This window comes from Apium graveolens, chromosome 2 (genome assembly GCF_009905375.1).
Source record: "Apium graveolens cultivar Ventura chromosome 2, ASM990537v1, whole genome shotgun sequence".
NCBI lineage: Eukaryota > Viridiplantae > Streptophyta > Magnoliopsida > Apiales > Apiaceae > Apium > Apium graveolens.
Genome location: NC_133648.1, coordinates 50,736,676 through 50,755,369, shown reverse-complemented (window position 1 = coordinate 50,755,369; position 18,694 = coordinate 50,736,676). Strand labels below are relative to the sequence as shown.

General features: G+C 37.9%; 1 protein-coding gene and 1 pseudogene across 3 annotated transcripts; one reads left to right on the top strand and one right to left on the bottom strand.

Moving 5' to 3' along the window:
* The first annotated feature begins 3,325 nt into the window (after positions 1-3,325).
* On the top strand, positions 3,326-5,565 carry LOC141707403 (serine carboxypeptidase 3-like). 3 transcript variants are annotated; one of them, XM_074510543.1, is made up of 8 exons: positions 3,326-3,489; positions 3,685-3,804; positions 3,977-4,120; positions 4,197-4,332; positions 4,445-4,533; positions 4,632-4,887; positions 5,010-5,143; positions 5,224-5,565. In XM_074510543.1, exons 1-8 carry the CDS (start codon positions 3,454-3,456, stop codon positions 5,317-5,319), a joined length of 1,011 nt encoding a protein of 336 aa, XP_074366644.1. In that variant the 5' UTR covers positions 3,326-3,453; the 3' UTR covers positions 5,320-5,565. The 3 variants fall into 3 exon arrangements, with proteins under 3 accessions (XP_074366644.1, XP_074366643.1, XP_074366645.1); XM_074510542.1 differs by having other exon boundaries at positions 4,197-4,347; positions 5,224-5,560; XM_074510544.1 differs by lacking the exon at positions 3,977-4,120 and having other exon boundaries at positions 4,197-4,347; positions 5,224-5,559.
* A 197-nt stretch (positions 5,566-5,762) lies between these two features.
* On the bottom strand, positions 5,763-7,088 carry LOC141707402 (ammonium transporter 1 member 1-like; annotated as a pseudogene).
* Between the last annotated feature and the right edge of the window lie 11,606 nt (positions 7,089-18,694).

Below are 18,694 nucleotides of genomic sequence, written 5' to 3'. Positions count from 1 at the left end.
TATTTTAGTCGCTTTCTGACTGAAGAGACCCGCATTGTTGAAACTGAATTCTTGGTAAACTTTCTCATTTCCTTTCACATATTTGGGCTTAGAAGCTTCAACCATATCTTCAATAACTGGAGTTAAACCTCTGTTATTGCTAGCTGCATCCACGTTGACAGTGGATTCATGTGCGATATTCTCCCGGTTAGCAGGATTTCTCGAAACAGCCATGGGGTTCACTGCCTCTATATTAAGATTCTGAGGTTGAAGGAGGGAATCGAGGGCAACTTCGGATAGTTCCATTATCATGTCGTTCTCCTTTCCAGAAATGAAGGAGGGAGGGGAGCTTGGTGGGGTAAAATCAATGACTTCCCCTTGCTGTTGAACTGAGAGGTGCAGAGCAGTGACTTGGTTGAAAAGAGGAAATTGGAAGTGTACTTCCATATCCGCAATAAGAAACAATTGAAGATTACCGAAAACACCAGGGATCTCCAGGAAGGAATTAAGATTTTCTAGGCCATAAGATGCAATATACTGAGCAGCTCGGTTCATACTTAGAGGGATGTGTGATACAAACCTTTGGGTCTCATCCTCCATGAAGTGATTGGTATGGAAGGTGTTGATTTGTGATACCACTGATTAGGTGAGCTGGGACATGCGCATTTTCCTGGAATCTGATCACATTTAGAGATGCTAGTTACCAAACACGGGATCCCAACACGATTTCAAAATGTCATGAGATATGTACCGATTGGTCATCATAGTAAATAATAAAATAGATAACAATATATTCACATCAATTTTATTGATTAAAATAGCTAAAAATTACGCATCACTCATGTCACATTATTTTGAAACAACTTCCATCCAATTTTAGATCAATAGCATTATTCTAAGAGTATCTCTAGCACCCCTCGAAGGGTGCCAACTTTGGCACATGATCAAAAATATTGTATTTTAAATTATCTCTCTTCCATATCATTTTTAGCACCCTTATTTCAAAAACACTCCAATGTTTGGCATCCCAAGATGTCAACTTCACTAATTTAATAAAAAAAATGCATGGAAATATATTAATGAAATGATATTTTATGCACCATCGGACCACATTGAGACCACGAATAAAGTTGACACCATGGAGGCAACTTTTGACACCCCAAGTTGGCATGCCAACTCATTTGACACCTCAATAGTATCTCTCAAAAACTCCAATAGAGTGTTAACAAGGATGTCAAGTTAGGTCATGTCACATAACATCGGCATTCTCTAAACATCCTCCATTGAAGTTGCTGGTCAAAATAATACAAATATGATGTGTCATGCATTGATTGTTACAAACCAATTATAACCCTAATAATTAATTTCTCCATCATCCCAAATTTGTAAGTTAACGATCTCATTGGACCAAATTTTAATAGACTCCTCTTTACTGTAAGTCTGTAACTATACACCAAAAGAACATTAATTTGCTAGTGTAATATTTAACATTATCAAACACATGCACATATTATGACAGATCACAAATAGTTTTTATAAGTTATTAGAAGTCATGGTTTAAGGACAATATAAGTAATTAAGTCAAATACCCACCAGGCCACCACCATCAATTCATCATAAAATAAATAGTATGAAATGGTCTTTTAATTATTAATTAATAACATGTTCATTTCATGACAACATCGACTCCTATACATGGTCAAGTCAACTGATTCATAAAGCTAATTATTCCAAACCAGCATAATTAAAAAAATCCTATATATTTCGTCAAAAAAAAGTCCTATATATTATGTGAGTGATCCTAGGTAATTTAAAATTTGTATTAAAATTATTATAAAATAACGTTATCTCACACGTATCAAAATGTAATTTGTGGACTTGAATGTACGTGAGATTTCATATTATTAAAATAAATATTACCATTTATAAAATATTTTGAAATAATTTTTGGGACCTCTGACCTTTTTCATTTTTCCTTCCAAAGAAAAAACCCAAATATGTTAATTAATTGGTTTCCGCCTCAAAGTAATCAATACAAAGAGTTGGGGGAACTGGTCTAATTTTATAATTATTTTAATATCTCTTTCTTTTTAAAAAAAATATATTTAAATAATATATAATTATATTTTTTAATTAATTTTCTTAGAAAAACATACTCATGCTAATTTTTATTTTTTTCTAAAAGGACTTGTTTAAATTCGAATGAGTACATGTGTCTTCCAAATATCATCTTAGGTCCTATTATAACCAAATTTCTATTTTTTTTTTACAAAAAATGTACATTAAATACTTTTTTAATCATCTTAATTTAAAATAAAAGTTTGCTATTAAGGTGGTACAAGACCAAACTTTTACATTCAACATCGTATTTCTAAAAACATTTTTTTTTCATGCATAATTCATGTTGAGGAACCACTTAACAAAACTAAAATATGGTATATTTCAATCAAAATTAGTCTCAACTTCATTAAAATCTTTCAGCCATATATATATTCATGAAAATTAGCCAACTACCTATTTAATAATTTCTAGGCACTTATGTAATGAAATGAAAATAGGCTTAATAATTTTTGAAACTTTTGCATCAATATACTCATGACCCAATGTTTTAAAGTAGTTTTTTTTTGTACCATTTCAACCTTGGACACTGAAAAATCCAAGAACCAAAAAAACCAGGTATAAACAACTTTGAAACGGAGAGATAATTATATTAGTACAAACTTTCAGGTTCAAAAGTTCATTAATAAAATTATTGATATATCAGTGAAAATTGACAAAAGCTTTGTATTACATGGGTATACAGTGACACAATCTTAATATAAAGGCAGAAACAATTTGGTTCATTCCCTGCAAACATGTCAAAAGCCCTGTCAACAGCTCTCATCTTTTCTCTAATTTTCCTTCTTCTATATGTTTTAACATTCTCTGCTATAAACAGTAATTTTCAAGAATCATTAGCTGAAGAACTCATCAGAGACTTAAATTTATTCCCTAAAAATGATGCCAACATTGTTCCAAAAGGCACTTTTGCTACTAGTAAAAGTCCCGGGCTTGTCGAAAAGAAAATAACATTTCCAGTACTTGGTAATTCAGGAGCCACTGTTGATGATTTAGTTCACCACGCTGGTTACTGTCAGCTTCCACATTCTAGAGATGCAAGGTAAAATTATGAACAGCTAGTTATTATTTTTGATTTTCTGGATTCATCAACAGAAGTTAAGGGAAGAGCTGTGTATGTAAATCATATGGTCCATGAAACAGTGTTCATTCATGATTCGAGCTCCCTATATTTTGACAATGTTTAGGACTGCAACTTCATTCTAAGCAAGTCATTTTTGCAGGTTGTTCTATTATTTTTTTGAATCTCGTAAAAGCAAAGCCGATCCTGTTGTTTTATGGCTGGCAGGAGGTCCAGGATGCAGCAGCTCATTTGCTTTGTTCTATGAAAATGGTCCTTTTCATATTACTAAAAACATGTCACTTTCTTGGAATGCCTTTGGTTGGGACAAGGTATTTTTATTTATTAATGATAAAATTATCACTAATTTTTTCAAAATTCGGTGAGGCTCAAATGCAAATCTACACAAGTTTTTTTTTTTTTTTTAAAAAAAAAACAAATTCTTGCTCAAGTTGAGCCAGGATTGCCTAAGACAGGCCCGACCTGATTCCGCAACCCCTTCTTTTGTGTTCTCTATTGCATGATAGGTGTCAAACATAATATATGTCGATCAGCCAGTTGGAACTGGTTTTAGTTATTCATCGGATTTCAGAGACATTCCAAGCAACGAGCAGGGTGTCAGCAATGATTTATATGATTTTTTGCAGGTTCGTTCTTATATATGTCTATGTAGACTCTAACACTAGTATGCAGGTTCCAGGGAAGGTGAGATGTGCACAACTCTTGCCCCTACTTCATATTCCTAGGCTAAAAGTAAGCTGATCTTTCTGTAAAGACCCCATACTTTTGAGACTCCTAAATTTACAGATTAAATAGCAGGAATTCTATAAGGCGCATCCAGGCTACATAGAGAATGAGTTTTATATAACTGGAGAATCATATGCTGGGCATTATATTCCTGCTCTTGCTTCTAGGGTTCATCAAGGGAACAAAAATAGAGAAGGAATTCAAATAAACCTAAATGTATTCAATTAATTAGTTGTTTGTCAAATACTACTTCTAACATTCATTTCAGATTAAGTTATTGGATGTTGATCAGGGTTTTTCTGTTGGCAATGGCAATACTGATCCAGCAATTCAATACAAAGCATACACTGCCTTTGCATTAGAGAACAAGTTAATCACAAAAACGGATTACGTGAGTATCAACAAAATGATTCCAAAATGTGAAAGGGGTATTGAACTCTGTGGTAATTCTTCATTCTGACATGAAGTTGATGATTTCATAAAGATATTATATTAATTGCTGATTAATGCATATCCATTGTTCTCTTGCTTCTGTATCAGCTACCAAAGGGAATAATGCTTGTGTACAAGCTTACGAAGCCTGCAGAGGCATATATGGCAGTATCGTCGACATTAATGGAAACATTAATGTGAGAAAACAGAAATCAATCCAACCAATTTTCATTATTTGGCAAGATAAAATTTGATGGATACCAATTCTAAACATGTTTGACATTTGACTTGGCAGGTTTATGATATTAGAAAGGAGTGTAAAGGAGAACATTGCTATGATTTCTCACGCATGGATACGTTCTTAAACCTGACATCAGTTCGAGAGGTGCTCGGGGTACAAACTGACTTTATCTCTTGCAGCAAGACCGTGAAATTTGCCATGAGGACAGACAGGATGAAGGATCTTGAAGTGGGGATTCCAGAACTTTTAGAAGATGGAATCAAGGTGCTTATATATGCGGGAGAGTATGACCTTAAATGCAATTGGCTTGGTACTTGATTAACTTCTTCTACTTTGACATAACTCTTAATTAACCTTCATTGGTAACCCCTTCCCAAAACTAACTTCCTGGACAGTTACACCATAGAAACATGTAATCCTATTTGGTTGCAGGAAACTCAAGATGGGTTCATGCTATGAAATGGTCTGGTCAGAAGAAGTTTGTAGGATCTCCAACAGTTCCATTTGTAGTAAATGGTTCAAAGGCAGGAGAAATGCAAAGCTACGGACCTCTCACTTTCCTCAAGGTCTCTTTTGCTATACATGATTCTTTGCCCTCTAATTGATCTGTACAATCTTCATAACACACTTGTTATAATAAAAACAGGTACATGATGCTGGTCATATGGTTCCAATGGATCAACCAAAAGCTGCGTTAAAGATGCTCACCAGGTGGATGCAGGGAAAACTCGCTACCAAATAAAAAGAAAGGGATTAGCAGAGTTCTACTTGATTGTGCCTGACTACACTACAGAGCTCACTTTAACAGCACTAAATCAATTCATTATTTATTCTGCTTGTAACTTGTAATACTGAATCAATTCTAAGAACTTTATACAAGCTTTTATGTTTGTATACCTATAAAACAACTGTATTTCTGTGTTAAAATAAATGTAAAATACTAAGATAAATTTCAGGGAAACATCAGAATCAAAAGTGGGATTAAGTTTTGGTTTGTTTCCAGGAAAATATTTTCAGAGTTTCATCTTCACTGGCCTTGCAACTTAACAAATATTGGTCTGCAATTCATTATGAGATATGGAGAATGATCACCAGAACAACCAACAAATTCTAACCACATCTCCATTATCTTCAACGCTACACTACTTTCTAATTTTTACCAATCCATAATCATAAAGCCAAACAAACAACAATCACACCTTCCATTATCTTCATACAAAACCAAACAAAACATTTACACAACACTTAAACAATACTACTACTACCCCCTACTTAAATAAAAATGACATTGAAAACTAAGAAATCTAACTAGAGAGCGAAGGCTCAATCTTCCTCATCTGAGTTCCATGTTTCCCGGACTCATCTTCCTCTTCATAAGCATACGCAAATCCACCGTGTCTTGTCATATCCATTCCCGCCATCTCGTCCTCAGCCGATATCCTAAGCAACTTCAAACAGTGCAATAACCAAAACAGAGGCCCCATTGTAACTGTAACCCAACCAAATATAACTAATATCTGAATCAAATGAGCTGCTAATAATCTTGCTCCACCGCCCATAAACAACCCGTGAGGACGACCTGGTTTCCCTCCGTAAACCTCAGAAACATACTTTTCCCGTGCAAACAATGCCGTAAATATAATCCCCCAAGCACCACACCCTCCATGTAATTGCGCAGCCTCTAACGGATCGTCATATTTCATTCCGCTAATTTGTTAATAACAATTAAAACCAACGCAGCTACAAATCCACAAATAATCGCACATCCGTAACGTTCCAATGACCCAATAAAATTCTCTTCCCAAACAAAGTAGTTAAAGCAGCAGTACAACCAGCTAAAGTTGTTGTCACCGCTGTCCTTCCGACAGCACTCCACTGACCATAATAATTACCACTAACATAAACAGTCGATATCTTATTAAATGAACCTGGATTAAATCCGTACCATCCGAACCACAATAAAAACGTACCTAACACAACTAATGACGAGCTATGTCCGCGCAAGGCAATAGCGATTGATCGAACCGTCCGATCCTCGGACCTTCAATTAACGCTCCGGATCCGGGAAAATCAAATACGCCAGATCCAAACAAGAGATTGTCCGTTCTGGCTGGACTTGCCCAGCCGGGTGACCAGAACCAATACGAAACAACAGGATAAACAAATCCTGTTAAAAAAGATGAATAAATCAAATACGCAACGAACTGTCTTCGTTACGCTATTGATCCACTAGTAATCCCGGCAGCTGCTATGGCAAACGCCCGCTGATACAAAAAATTCGAGTAGTCGAAACTCGCATCAGGGACGTCCTTGAGTCCAAAAAAATGTCTTCCAATAAAACCATTCGACGGAGCGCCAAAAGCAAATGCGAACCCGAAAAGATAATAAAACAGGCCTCCAGCCGCAGCATCTAAAACATTTGTTAACAAATTCTTGAGTCGACGCATTCCAATGTTCAGTCGTAATTTCTTAAATGTTGAATTCGATAATGATTTTGTGAATAAATCAGCAAGGTTGTCACATGACCGAATTTGTTGTACATCAATTTCACCATTCTTTTGAAGTTCATGAGTTTAGAAGAATTTTGGTGAAATGTGTTCCGTCCTGTCTCCTTTGATATATCCTTCCTTGAGTTGATCAATGCATGCGGTGTTATCCTCAAACATAATGATAGGACTTCTAGTGATGTCTGGTAATCCACGTGATTCCCGAATATTCTTGATGATATACCGCAACCAAACACATTCTCTATTCGCTTCATGAATCGCAATGAGTTCTGAGTGATTTGTTGGGGTTGCCACTGTAGTTTGCTTCGTAGATTTCCGATTTCCAGGAAATAGTTGTACCGCAATATGTAAACACATATCTAGTTTGTGATTTGCCAAAATGAGGATTTGACAAATATCCAGCGTCTGCATATCCAATCAACTGAGATGTTGAGTTTTTCGGGAAGAATAACCCAAAATCAATTGTTCCACGAAGATAACGAAATATATGCTTGATCCCATTCCAATGTATGTCCATCGAAGCAGAGCTAAATCTAGCCAATAAATTCACAGCAAATGCAACATCTGGCCTTGTATTATTTGCAAGGTACATAAGTGCACCAATTGCTCCAAGATATGGGATTTCGGGACCGAGAACTTGTTAGTCCCTAACAATGCAACAAGAATTACAGAAGGGGGTTGAATGGAATTCTTGAACCTTTTTCAAAAATATAAAATGTTCTAACTTAAAATATATATAACAGTGTTTTGATTTGCAAAGTGCGGAATAACAAGTTAAATATGAATCAAAATACAAAGTAATAAAAACACAAGTCTTTAAAACTTTCTGGTGGATTAGAAAGTTGTTAGGCCCAAAACACGCGCTAATAATTCACGCAAGTATACGCGTTCGCAAGTAATATAGAATGATTTCTAGTTCGTTCCCACAGAGACTCAGACTAATTATATTTAATTAACACTCACTCACCAATGTATGATTACTTCTCAATGTCAAGACAATAACACTTAAGGTTGATTAACTAATTATTAACTACAATTAACTACGAGAATAAAATACTTAAATTATTACTTGAATTAACAATATTAAACACACATGAGATCATAACTTCATTACTACTTCATTCAATAGTCATTGTTATTACCCTTAGCATGTAAATGTGATGATATTAATCGAACAACACGAAACTGATAAAAGCCAACTTTCATTGTACTAGTACCATTTTACCAAACATCCACAATTAAGATAGAAGTTGCATATGCATCAATTATGTTGAGACCCTATATGTCTACAGAATTTGACAACATAACGATTTAAGCGCAAGTTATTCATCATGATTACACAAGGCAAGTAAAACGGTTAGAATTACCCACTAATCATGCATACAATACATGAACCTATGCTAGCATGACAAGTTCTAAATCTCAAGATTCACTGTCGCTTCACAAGAGATTAACATGTTATCTTATATGTTCGCGACGCACATAAAACGAATAAGCACAACCTATACTAGATATCATACAATCATCACATACCAAGGTATTAAACAACTAACTAAGGAAATCCATAGTAAATCCGCTACGACCCCATGATCACGATTAGCCCATGATAGAACATCGTCACCATGGGTTCATATGAAAACATGATAATAACACGACAATATAAACTAATGAAATACTTATTAAAACCAGAGTACGTCACAAGAGTATTAAGGTTCAAAGTAAAGAAAACTAGCATCCACTGTTACAACGAATAAAAGAATCACAAATTAACGTATGCTTCCTCTTCTTCGTTGCGGTGTGTTAAAACGGTCTTCTTTTCTTCTCTACTTGCTCATTGCTTTACGAATACTTTGTTTTTGTGAAACGTCTCTGAAGATTACTTATATAGAAATCCACAAGAATCAGCCGTCTCAGAAGTCCAGTAGAACACTACTTAATAAAAATCAGAATTGAATTTCCCGACTCCGGGCGGCCGCCCCAGCTTCCCAGGCGGGCGCCTCAGATCTCAGGCGGCCGCCCCAGATCCCAGGTGGGCGCCTGGCAGGCTTCTGGAAAAAATATTTTCCTGCTCCTTATTTTAATGAAATCTCCCTGCATACGCAAGTTACACCCTGAAATGCAAAAACACTCGAAAGCGCATCAAATACACAAATTACTTGAATTCAAAACATCAATTCAAGTCATTATAAGACGTTCTAAGTGGTATAAAATGCCACTTATCAAACCCCCAAACTTAAATCGATGTTTGTCCTCAAGCGTCACAGACTCAAAAACAAAATAAAAACATGCATGAATGCAGACTACATGAAATGCAACGATCCCCCTCGCGATGACTGAATCAACCAACACATGACATCTCAACAAATGCAATTAGGCGACTAATGGTCAATCAAATCACGCAAGCTAACATACAACTAGAAACATGGTGTGTACGGATGCTTAACAGATAGGTTTCGAAACTAGATCAATTATCATAACTCAATTATCCTCAAGACAATCACATGATTATACGAAGAATAAATTCTAGACACAAAATGACTTATAACATTTCAAGATCACTGGAGCTTATTACGGAATCATGCTTTTATTCAACACAATAAACAAATGCTTATTTGATCGTGCAATGAGTGAGGTCCACAAAAGACTTATGCAATGGCATCCATTTAGCGAGCGTTAGGTTAGCGGATCCCAGACTATAAAAGCCTTAGGTCACTAGGCACAAAGTCCCCTAAGAACTTAATAACTCGAATACCAAAGAGCTCACTCGTGATCAATTATGCATTAAACCATATTTTTTTCTATTTTTTTTCTCTTTTTTCTTCTTTTTTTTTGAATTTTCTTTTTCTGAATTTTTTTTCAAATTTCTGAGCAAGTGCGTTTCGCTCCATCTTGCTCAACCCTAGACTACTCGCATAAAATACGAGCCGGCTACTAGCCATTTGACGCCTAGCCACGACTAGCAATGAATTCCAATTTTCACTCCAATTTTTTATCTTTTCATGCCTTTTATCATTAAGAGCCTATCATAAATTCTAAACATAATCAATAGATTAACCTCAAAAACCATCAAACCATGACAACAATCTAGTCCTTAAACATACTCTAAGACTTAGTGAAATTACAAGTGTTTCTAGCATGCATGTCAACCTACAAGATTCAACATCACTCTAACGTTATCACTACATTCGCATAAATATCACAAATCAATCGGTAAAGTAATGCAAAAGGGATCATGGTATATGCATGATCTAAATGACATGATAAAAAAAGCTATAAAATAAAAAATTCAAAAACTATATGGCAAAAATATGCAACTATATGAATTAAACTATCATGAATATGCAACTACATGACACACACACAAATATGCTCCTTAAATATCACCCCCAAACTTAAAATCTTCATTGTCCCCAGTGAAGGTAGTAGAAAGGAACACAGGGTATACCTACTCAGAGAAATCATCATCATCACCCTCAGAGGGTGGAGTGTCAGGAGGTGGATAAGCAGAGTCCTCACTAAAATGGGCCACCGGATGTCAGCTCCAAGGCCTCTAAAAGCAGTCCCCAGTGCTAGGGTGAGCTCCTGAGCAAACCTACTCTGTGACTCGTACATCGCATTCATCCTCCTGGATAGCCTCTTATACTGGGCATCAGCCATCCCTGAACCAGCACCTCCCTGGGCTCTAGAAGAACCTACCTCGTCATGAGCCTGACTGGGCCTAGCCATTGTAGCACCAGCTGCTGGACGTCCTCCTGGAAGACGATATACCAAACCATGCTCCTCGGGCTCTCCACCCGTCCATTCCTGCATTGCATTCAGCGTCGATGAATCAATAGGAGCGGCCGGCATCTGTAGCTGCTCATAAGAAGGCCAGTGGACTCCAACTACCCTGCACAGCTTCATGACAATACAGGCATAAGGGATGTTGCTTTGCGTCCTCCCCCTCAAAAACTTCAAAATCCCTTGGTAGATGAACTCACCAAGGTCCACATAATACTCCTCATTCAAGATCCCCTATAACAACCTGGTTCTCTCAACTGTAACCTCATGTGCATGCGAAGAAGGCAAAATATTAGCACAAATAAAGGCATTCCATGCACGGGCATACCTGTTCATCGCAATAGCCGGAAAAAAACGATACTCGTTAGATCCCGTCTTAAACTTCCACACCGTGCTCGGCTGACAGAGAGTAGCAATAATCAAATCCAAATCAAAATTCTTGGGGGTCTTCTCATTCCAATTCTCCTCTTCGGGCTTCCTTTGTCGCTGCCCAATAACACGACGAATCGCCTCGGGCTGGTAATCAACCGTAAGCCCCCTAACAACAGTATACCCATTCTTGTCAGCCTTTGTGTTCGCATAAAACTCGCGAACGAAACTCATCGGGACCGCCTCCGGTGACTCACAAAAAGAAATCCACCCTTTCTCAGCAATTATCGGCAATAACTCACCATCCCTCCCCGATGGCAAAAATCCCCTCTCCTTCAGAATCGGCTTAGTCAGAAGCCTAGTATACTCCTCCTCAACAGCCCTATCCACCAATCGGTGCCTCGCAACAGTACCCCTCGAAGAATCAGCAGTAGGAATGGTGCTACTGCTATCAACAGTTCGAGATCTCTTTGGGGCTATTGAAACTGAGAATAAGTGTTTGAGAGTTGTGTTTTGTGTATAGGAGAGAGTCTGTAAGTTGAAAGTATATGGGAGTGTATACGAGAGGTTGCGTGTATATATAGGGTAGGATTTAGGTTTAGAATTAGAACAGGAGTGGGGTTGTTGATTGTTTATAGGAGGAAAAACGTGGGTAGTGGGGTTTTGGCTGGTGGTATTCTTGTTTTTTTGTTTTTTTGTTTTTTTATAAGGCCGAAAAAATTTTCCAACAGAAGGGCTCCAGGCGGCCGCCCGGGCTTTCCAGGCGGGCGCCCAAGTTTCCAGGCGGGAGGTCTCTGGAATTTTTTTTTTCAGCCCATTTTTTTCTGATTTTTTTGGATTTTTGGATAGAGTACCAACTTCTAAGGGTTCCTATAGTCTCAAATCTTGGGGAGGCCCTCCCAAGAAGCGCTTCTTTTACGTCATTAGCTTGACGTAGAGTAGCTCGATCAAGTTGACAATAAAACGGCACTAACCACTTCCGGGTTTGCCGTGTCCCCATAATAATGCTTCAATCTCTGACCATTAACCTTGAATGCTTGGCCCGGATCGTTCTCAAAAATCTCCACCACTCCATGTGGAAACACAGTTTTGACGATAAATGGTCCAGACCACCTTGATTTCAACTTTCCAGGAAAAAGTCGGAGACGAGAGTTGAATAAAAGAACTTGTTGCCCCGGCACAAATGACTTAGGAGATAACTTCGTGTCGTGCCACATTTTCACTTTTTCCTTGTACATTTTTTTGTTCTCGTACGCTTGCAGTCGAAATTCATCAAGTTTATTTAACTAAAGCATTCGCTTCTTCCCAGCTGCATCTAGATCATGGTTTAACTTCTTTAAGGCCCAATACGCCTTATGCTCAAGCTCCACAGATAAATGACATCCCTTACCATAGACAAGTTGAAACGGGGAGATCCCAAGTGGAGTCTTGTATGCTGTTCTATAAGCCCAAACAGCTTCATCGAGCTTCAAAGACCAATATTTCCTTGACGTACAAACAACTTTCTCTAGAATGCACTTGATACAAGTGAACTTACGGTTGCAGAAATGCGACCCCTCATCACTTATGATCACTCGTGGCGTTCCAAACCTAGTGAATAACTGCTTATGAAGAAGATCCAACACTACCTTTGCATCATTTGTCGGTAGAGCCTTGACTTCTACCCATTTCGAGACATAATCGACTGCCAGCAAGATGTACTGATTATTGCAGGACGAGATAAATGGTCTCATTAAATCGATTCCACAAAATCCTTTCTAGTAAGATTCCCAACTCTTTGGCAACGATCACACCTTAAAATGAACTGATGTGCATCCTTAAACAACATAGGCCAGAAAAAACCTGCTTGCAGAATACGAGCTACTGTCTTTTAACCACCATAATGTCCACCAAAAACTGTGGAATGGCAGTCTCGTAATATCCCCTCCGTCTCACAGAATGGGATACATCTCCTGATGATCTGGTCAGCTCATTGTTTAAACAAATATGGTTCATCCCACATATACCACTTCACCTCATGCAGAAACTTCTTCTTTTGTGTTGTATTCATATTAGGAGGCATTATATTGCTGGCATTATATTGTACTAGTACCATTCTACCAAACATCCATAATTAAGATAGAAATTGCATAGGCATCAATTATTTTGAGACCCTATATGTCTACAGAATTTGACAACATAATGATTTAAGCGCAAGTTATTCATCATGATTACACAAGGCAAGTAAAACGGTTAGAATTACCCACTAATCATGCATACAATACATGAACCTATGCTAGCATGGCAAGTTCTAAATCTCAAGATTCACGGTCGCTTCACAAGAGATTAACAGGCTATCTTATTTGTTCGCGACGCACATAAGACGAATAAGCACAACCTATACTAGATATCATACAATCATCACATACCAAGGTATTAAACAACTAACTAAGGAAATCCATAGTAAATCCGCTACGACCCCATGATCACGATTAGCCCATGATAGAACTCATCGTCACCATGGGTTCATATGAAAACATTATAATAACACGATAATATAAACTAATGAAATACTTATTAAAACCAAAGTACGTCACAAGAGTATTAAGGTTCAAAGTAAAGAAAACTAGCATCCATTGTTACAACGAATAAAAGAATCACAAATTAATGTATGCTTCCTCTTGTTCGTTACGGTGTGCTAAAACGGTCTTCTTTTCTTCTCTCCTTGCTCCTTACTTTATGAATACTTTGTTTTTGTGAAACGTCTCTGAAGATTACTTATATAGAAGTCCACAAGAATCAGCCGTCTCAGAAGTCCAGTAGAACACGACTTAATAAAAATCAGAATTGAATTTCCCGACTCCGGGCAGCCGCCCCAGCTTCCCAGGCGGGCACCCCAGATCCCAGGCGGCCGCCCCAGATCCCAGGAGGGTGCCTGGCAGGCTTCTGGAAAAAATATTTTCCTGCTCCTGATTTTGCTGAATTTTTCGCACATTCCCCCGTGACTGATCCCAAGTACTTCCCTAGGCTTATTTTAATGAAATCTCCCTGCATACGCAAGTTACACCCTGAAATACAAAAACACTCCAAAGCGCATCAAATACATAAAATACATGAATTCAAAACATCAATTCAAGCCATTATAAGACGTTCTAAGTGGTATAAAATGCCACTTATCAAAAGTATCCACCAGAGATATATAAATATATCGAGAGAACTCTGTGAAGCTTGAATAGCTCACAACTGCTTACAAAATAAGAACAACTAAACTTACAGAGAAATGCTAAGAATGCAACTTATAAATGTTTCTCTGAGAATTTACTTGCTTAGTCTTGTTGTTGTTCTAATTGCTACTCTTGGTTTATATATCACCAAGATTGCACAGTAATAAGACAAGATAATAAAACAAAACCTATCAAGTCTAATATTATGCTACTTCATTACTCTATTCCAGCATCTTTGAATATCTTCATTATAGCATGGAAATGGCAATGCTTCTTTGTTCTCAAAAACCCAGTTGAATAGGCTTCCACATTCCTTTTGTATACACTCGACACATGTGACTGTGTTGTCACTGTCAACAGATGTTTGAATTGATTATCCGTCGGGTACATGATCATCCGTCAGGTTGCCTTGTTGATCATCCGTCGAGTAGCATTGTTGATTATCCATCGGGTAGCTATTTGGCACTTGACTTCATTTCATTTATGCCGAATTACAAGACATCATCTATGTACAATAAATCAACCTATTCTGCATATCTAATTAAAGTCAACATGACTTATGTGCTACTACAGAATCTAAACAAAGGTGTTTGCAGAAATGTGCTTCATGACTTATTATTACATAAGCTACTCACTCGATGGATAACAAATCATCATCCGTCGGGACTATATTGAGTCATCCGTCGGGACTATATTCCTTATCTGTCGAGTGCTACATTTTCCACTAAGTTAAATCTACACGAAATCATCAAGTCCATAACATATCCACAACAATCTCCCCCAATTTATGTCTACTAGAATTGTAGCCATAAATTAAGAGAAACTTGATGATAACAAAACACCCTAAAAATACAAATTTAAATAGAAGTAGATAAAACTGTAAAGTGCTTCAATTATGAAAATGTACAAATATTTGCTCACAGTCATTTTCAAGGTGCTCCTCTAGCCTGAGTAGATTAATCTATTTCCTTGAAGATCTGGATCTCTTTCCAAGCTTTCTGTTATTTTCTTCTATCTGATTTTGGAGCTATCTGTGGAATTCCAGTTCATCAGATTCTGAGAGATTTAGCATTTCTTGCATTTCCAAAAGAGTCTCATTGCTAGAGATGCTCAATTGGTCTTCTAATCTGAAGAATGTTCTAACTCTTTTATCATCTATGAATTCCATCATCCAGTAGGGCCTCAAATGCACTCTACTTCCTGTGTAAGGAATAGTTAGAGTCTTTGGGAGTGCATATTTGGCTCTAATACTCCTTAGTTCTTCAATCTTCTTTAGAACAAGCCTTCTAGCTGTCACATTGAATCCAAAGTTCTTCTTGAAGGATGAATAAACCTTTATCAGCACAGATTGGCTTTCTTGAAGGATCCTGTGAAGTGGCCACTGTATCTCTTTTCCTCCCTTGTACTTGAATACTAACCTTTCAGGCAGATTCCTGTAAACATCAATCCCTCTAACTTCTTCCAGTTCATCTAGATAGAGGTTTAAGTTTGAGAATTCCTTGACATCACAAATGTACATGATGTCTCCCTTGTAGACTTTGGTTTGAGCTTTGGTTAGAGATTTGGATCTGAGAGTCGATGGCTTCACTTTCTTGAATGCTCTTGTCTTTGTCTTATGTGGCTTCATGAATTGAGGTAGATTGAGTTCAGGTATTGGTAGACTATCCCAGTCTATTGGCACATCCTTTGAAATGATAGGTTCACCATGAAAGTTCTTGGATGGATCTATCTTGAATTCTCCATGTGCCACAGAGGGCATGGATGTTTGAGTTGTTGCAGATGTAGACTCTTTGGGAAGGTATCCTTCCATCTCCTCATCACTGAAATCCAACTTTCTTTTTATTCTTTGCTTGTACCTTGGCTTCTTTGTCTGTGGAGGTTCATTTTGCATTATTTGATCTTGAGATTCAACTGTTTCAGATGGTTGTGCAGAAACTTGTTGTGTAGGTTTCACAGCTTGTAGCTTGGCCAAGATAGCAGTTTGCTCCTTTTGTTTGACCTTTTTAGTATCTAGAGCAGCTTGCTTCTTTTCTTGCTTCAATCTTGCCTTTTCTTCTCTCTTTGCTTCAGCAAATTGAGGGTGTCAGCCACCACACAAATTTCTTTACCATTCCTGAAAACTTTAGCAATTCTTCTTTTCAATGCTGAATCAGCTGGATCCTTGTCGAATGTTATGGACCTGGCCAACAGCTTCTTTTCATCAGGCTCTGATGTCTCATACACTGTTTTTAAGGGGTTCATTAGTGAAGATTTTGGATAGTTCACCCTTGGCTTCAAAATTAGCTTAGCCTTTGGAGATTTAATACAGGATGGTTGTCCTCTTTCCAGATTCTTCATGCCCATTTCATTCACAGATATTTGCCTAACACGAGAGTGATGAATGGCTGATTTTTTTGCCTTCTTTACTAACCCAAATCTCTTTTGTATATCTTCATCAATTTTCTCCCAGTTGATTGGACTCAACTCCTTCTTCTCAGTTGCTCTCAATGTGGCTGATGCTTCATTTATGAGATCAATACTGTTTGTTGTTGGTGGCTTGGTGAAAGCAATTGTAGGCATAATTACTTTACTGACTTGAATGTTAAGCTGTTTCTCCCCCTCACTTGATCCTTTCTCCCCCTTTTTGTTATCATCAAGTTGTGTGGGAGGGTGTTGAGCTGCCACCAGTTGTTGGAGTAATGCAGTTTGAGCTTCTTGATTGTCTAGTATCTTGGCCATTGACTTCTCTACAGCGGATAGTCTCGAGTTCATGGCCTCAACTTTCCTGTTTAGATCAGCCTTCTTCCTTAGTTTGTGAGCAATTTCAGTCATGGTGGTTGCAGGGAGTCTAACATCCATCCTTTCTATAACATCCAGCTTGACTTCAGAAATTTCCTGCTTGATGGCATCCACACTCTGACTGTGTTGGAGGGCTTGAATCTTATGCAGCTGTAGTGCTTCAAGATGTGCTTTGAGTAGTTGCTTTGTGCTAGCATTGGAAGATGCCTGAATGGCTGCTTGGGTGTCATGAATCAGCTTGAAAAGTGTTGATTGGAGATGTGAGTAGGAGCATTCTTTTGTGAGCATCCAGGCAGGAGTATCTGTATTTCCCCCTATGTCCATGCTACCTTCCTCATCATCACCACCATCATCCCCAAAATAAGTCTCATCCAGTTCTAAATCACTGCCAATGTTGGAAGGCATAGCAGTGATTGCATCCTTTACTCTTTGTAAAGATTGTGTTGTATGCACCAAATTCAGCAATCTTTCAGCCTCCTCATTGCCCTGTACAGCTAGAGTTTGGTAAGCTGTCACAGGGTGAGTAAATGTCTCAGCATCAAGGGAAATGGAATCTATAACAGCTTGATATTTTTGCTGAAATAACCTTTTCCTTTCTGCATCATTGACACTCATTGACTTACTTGCAATGGAATTCACCCTTATCACTCATGTACCTGCATTTCTCTCTTGATCTCTCTTTTGTTTCATCAAGGTCTCACCTTGGCTCCCCACCCTCACACCCTCACCTTCACCATCTAAGGTGGGACTCCTCACACTCACTTTTACCAACCCTGAAGAACTGGATTGTATTTGGTCACTCTTTTCCTCTCCTTTTTCCTGGGAGCAACCCAGACTCTCACTCATTTCACTCCCTTCCCTCAATCCTAGGAGTGATTGCACTACCACTAAGTCTTCTGCACTTGTGATAATTGAGGAAATTTGAAGTTGTGTAGAGACACTCGACAGATAAGGGATAGCCGTCGGGTTAGTGGTTTGCCTATCCGACGGATAACTGCTGTTAAGCTTATCCGTCGGGATACAATCACTACTCGACGGATGAACAATATCCATCGAGTGAGTAGAAATGAATGTGTTTGGAGTGAAAACTATTGTGGACTCTGTGCAGATTGATGAGAATTTTGGCACAGATTTCTCAACAGTTTCAAAAAGAAATGCCAAGTGAGCCAACAAATCATCTAAAAGATGATGCTCACTTGCTTGAATTTTTGACTTCTCCAACAAAGTTAAAGATGGAGAATTTGGAAGTGATGTGTTTATCATGTCAACATCCAAGGAGTGTGTGGAAGAGTTTGGTGTTTCAGGGGATTCAATTGTTAGAGATTTTGGCTGTGACTCCACATTTGTTGGAGCCACATCAAACTGACTTTGAGAAGGTGCAGTGATTGTGTCTTTAGCACCAGTTTGTACAGTGTGTGAATCCTGTGTATCCCCAAAGGTCTTTGGTTTCTTCTTTCTAGTATAGGTTTGGGGTGAGCTT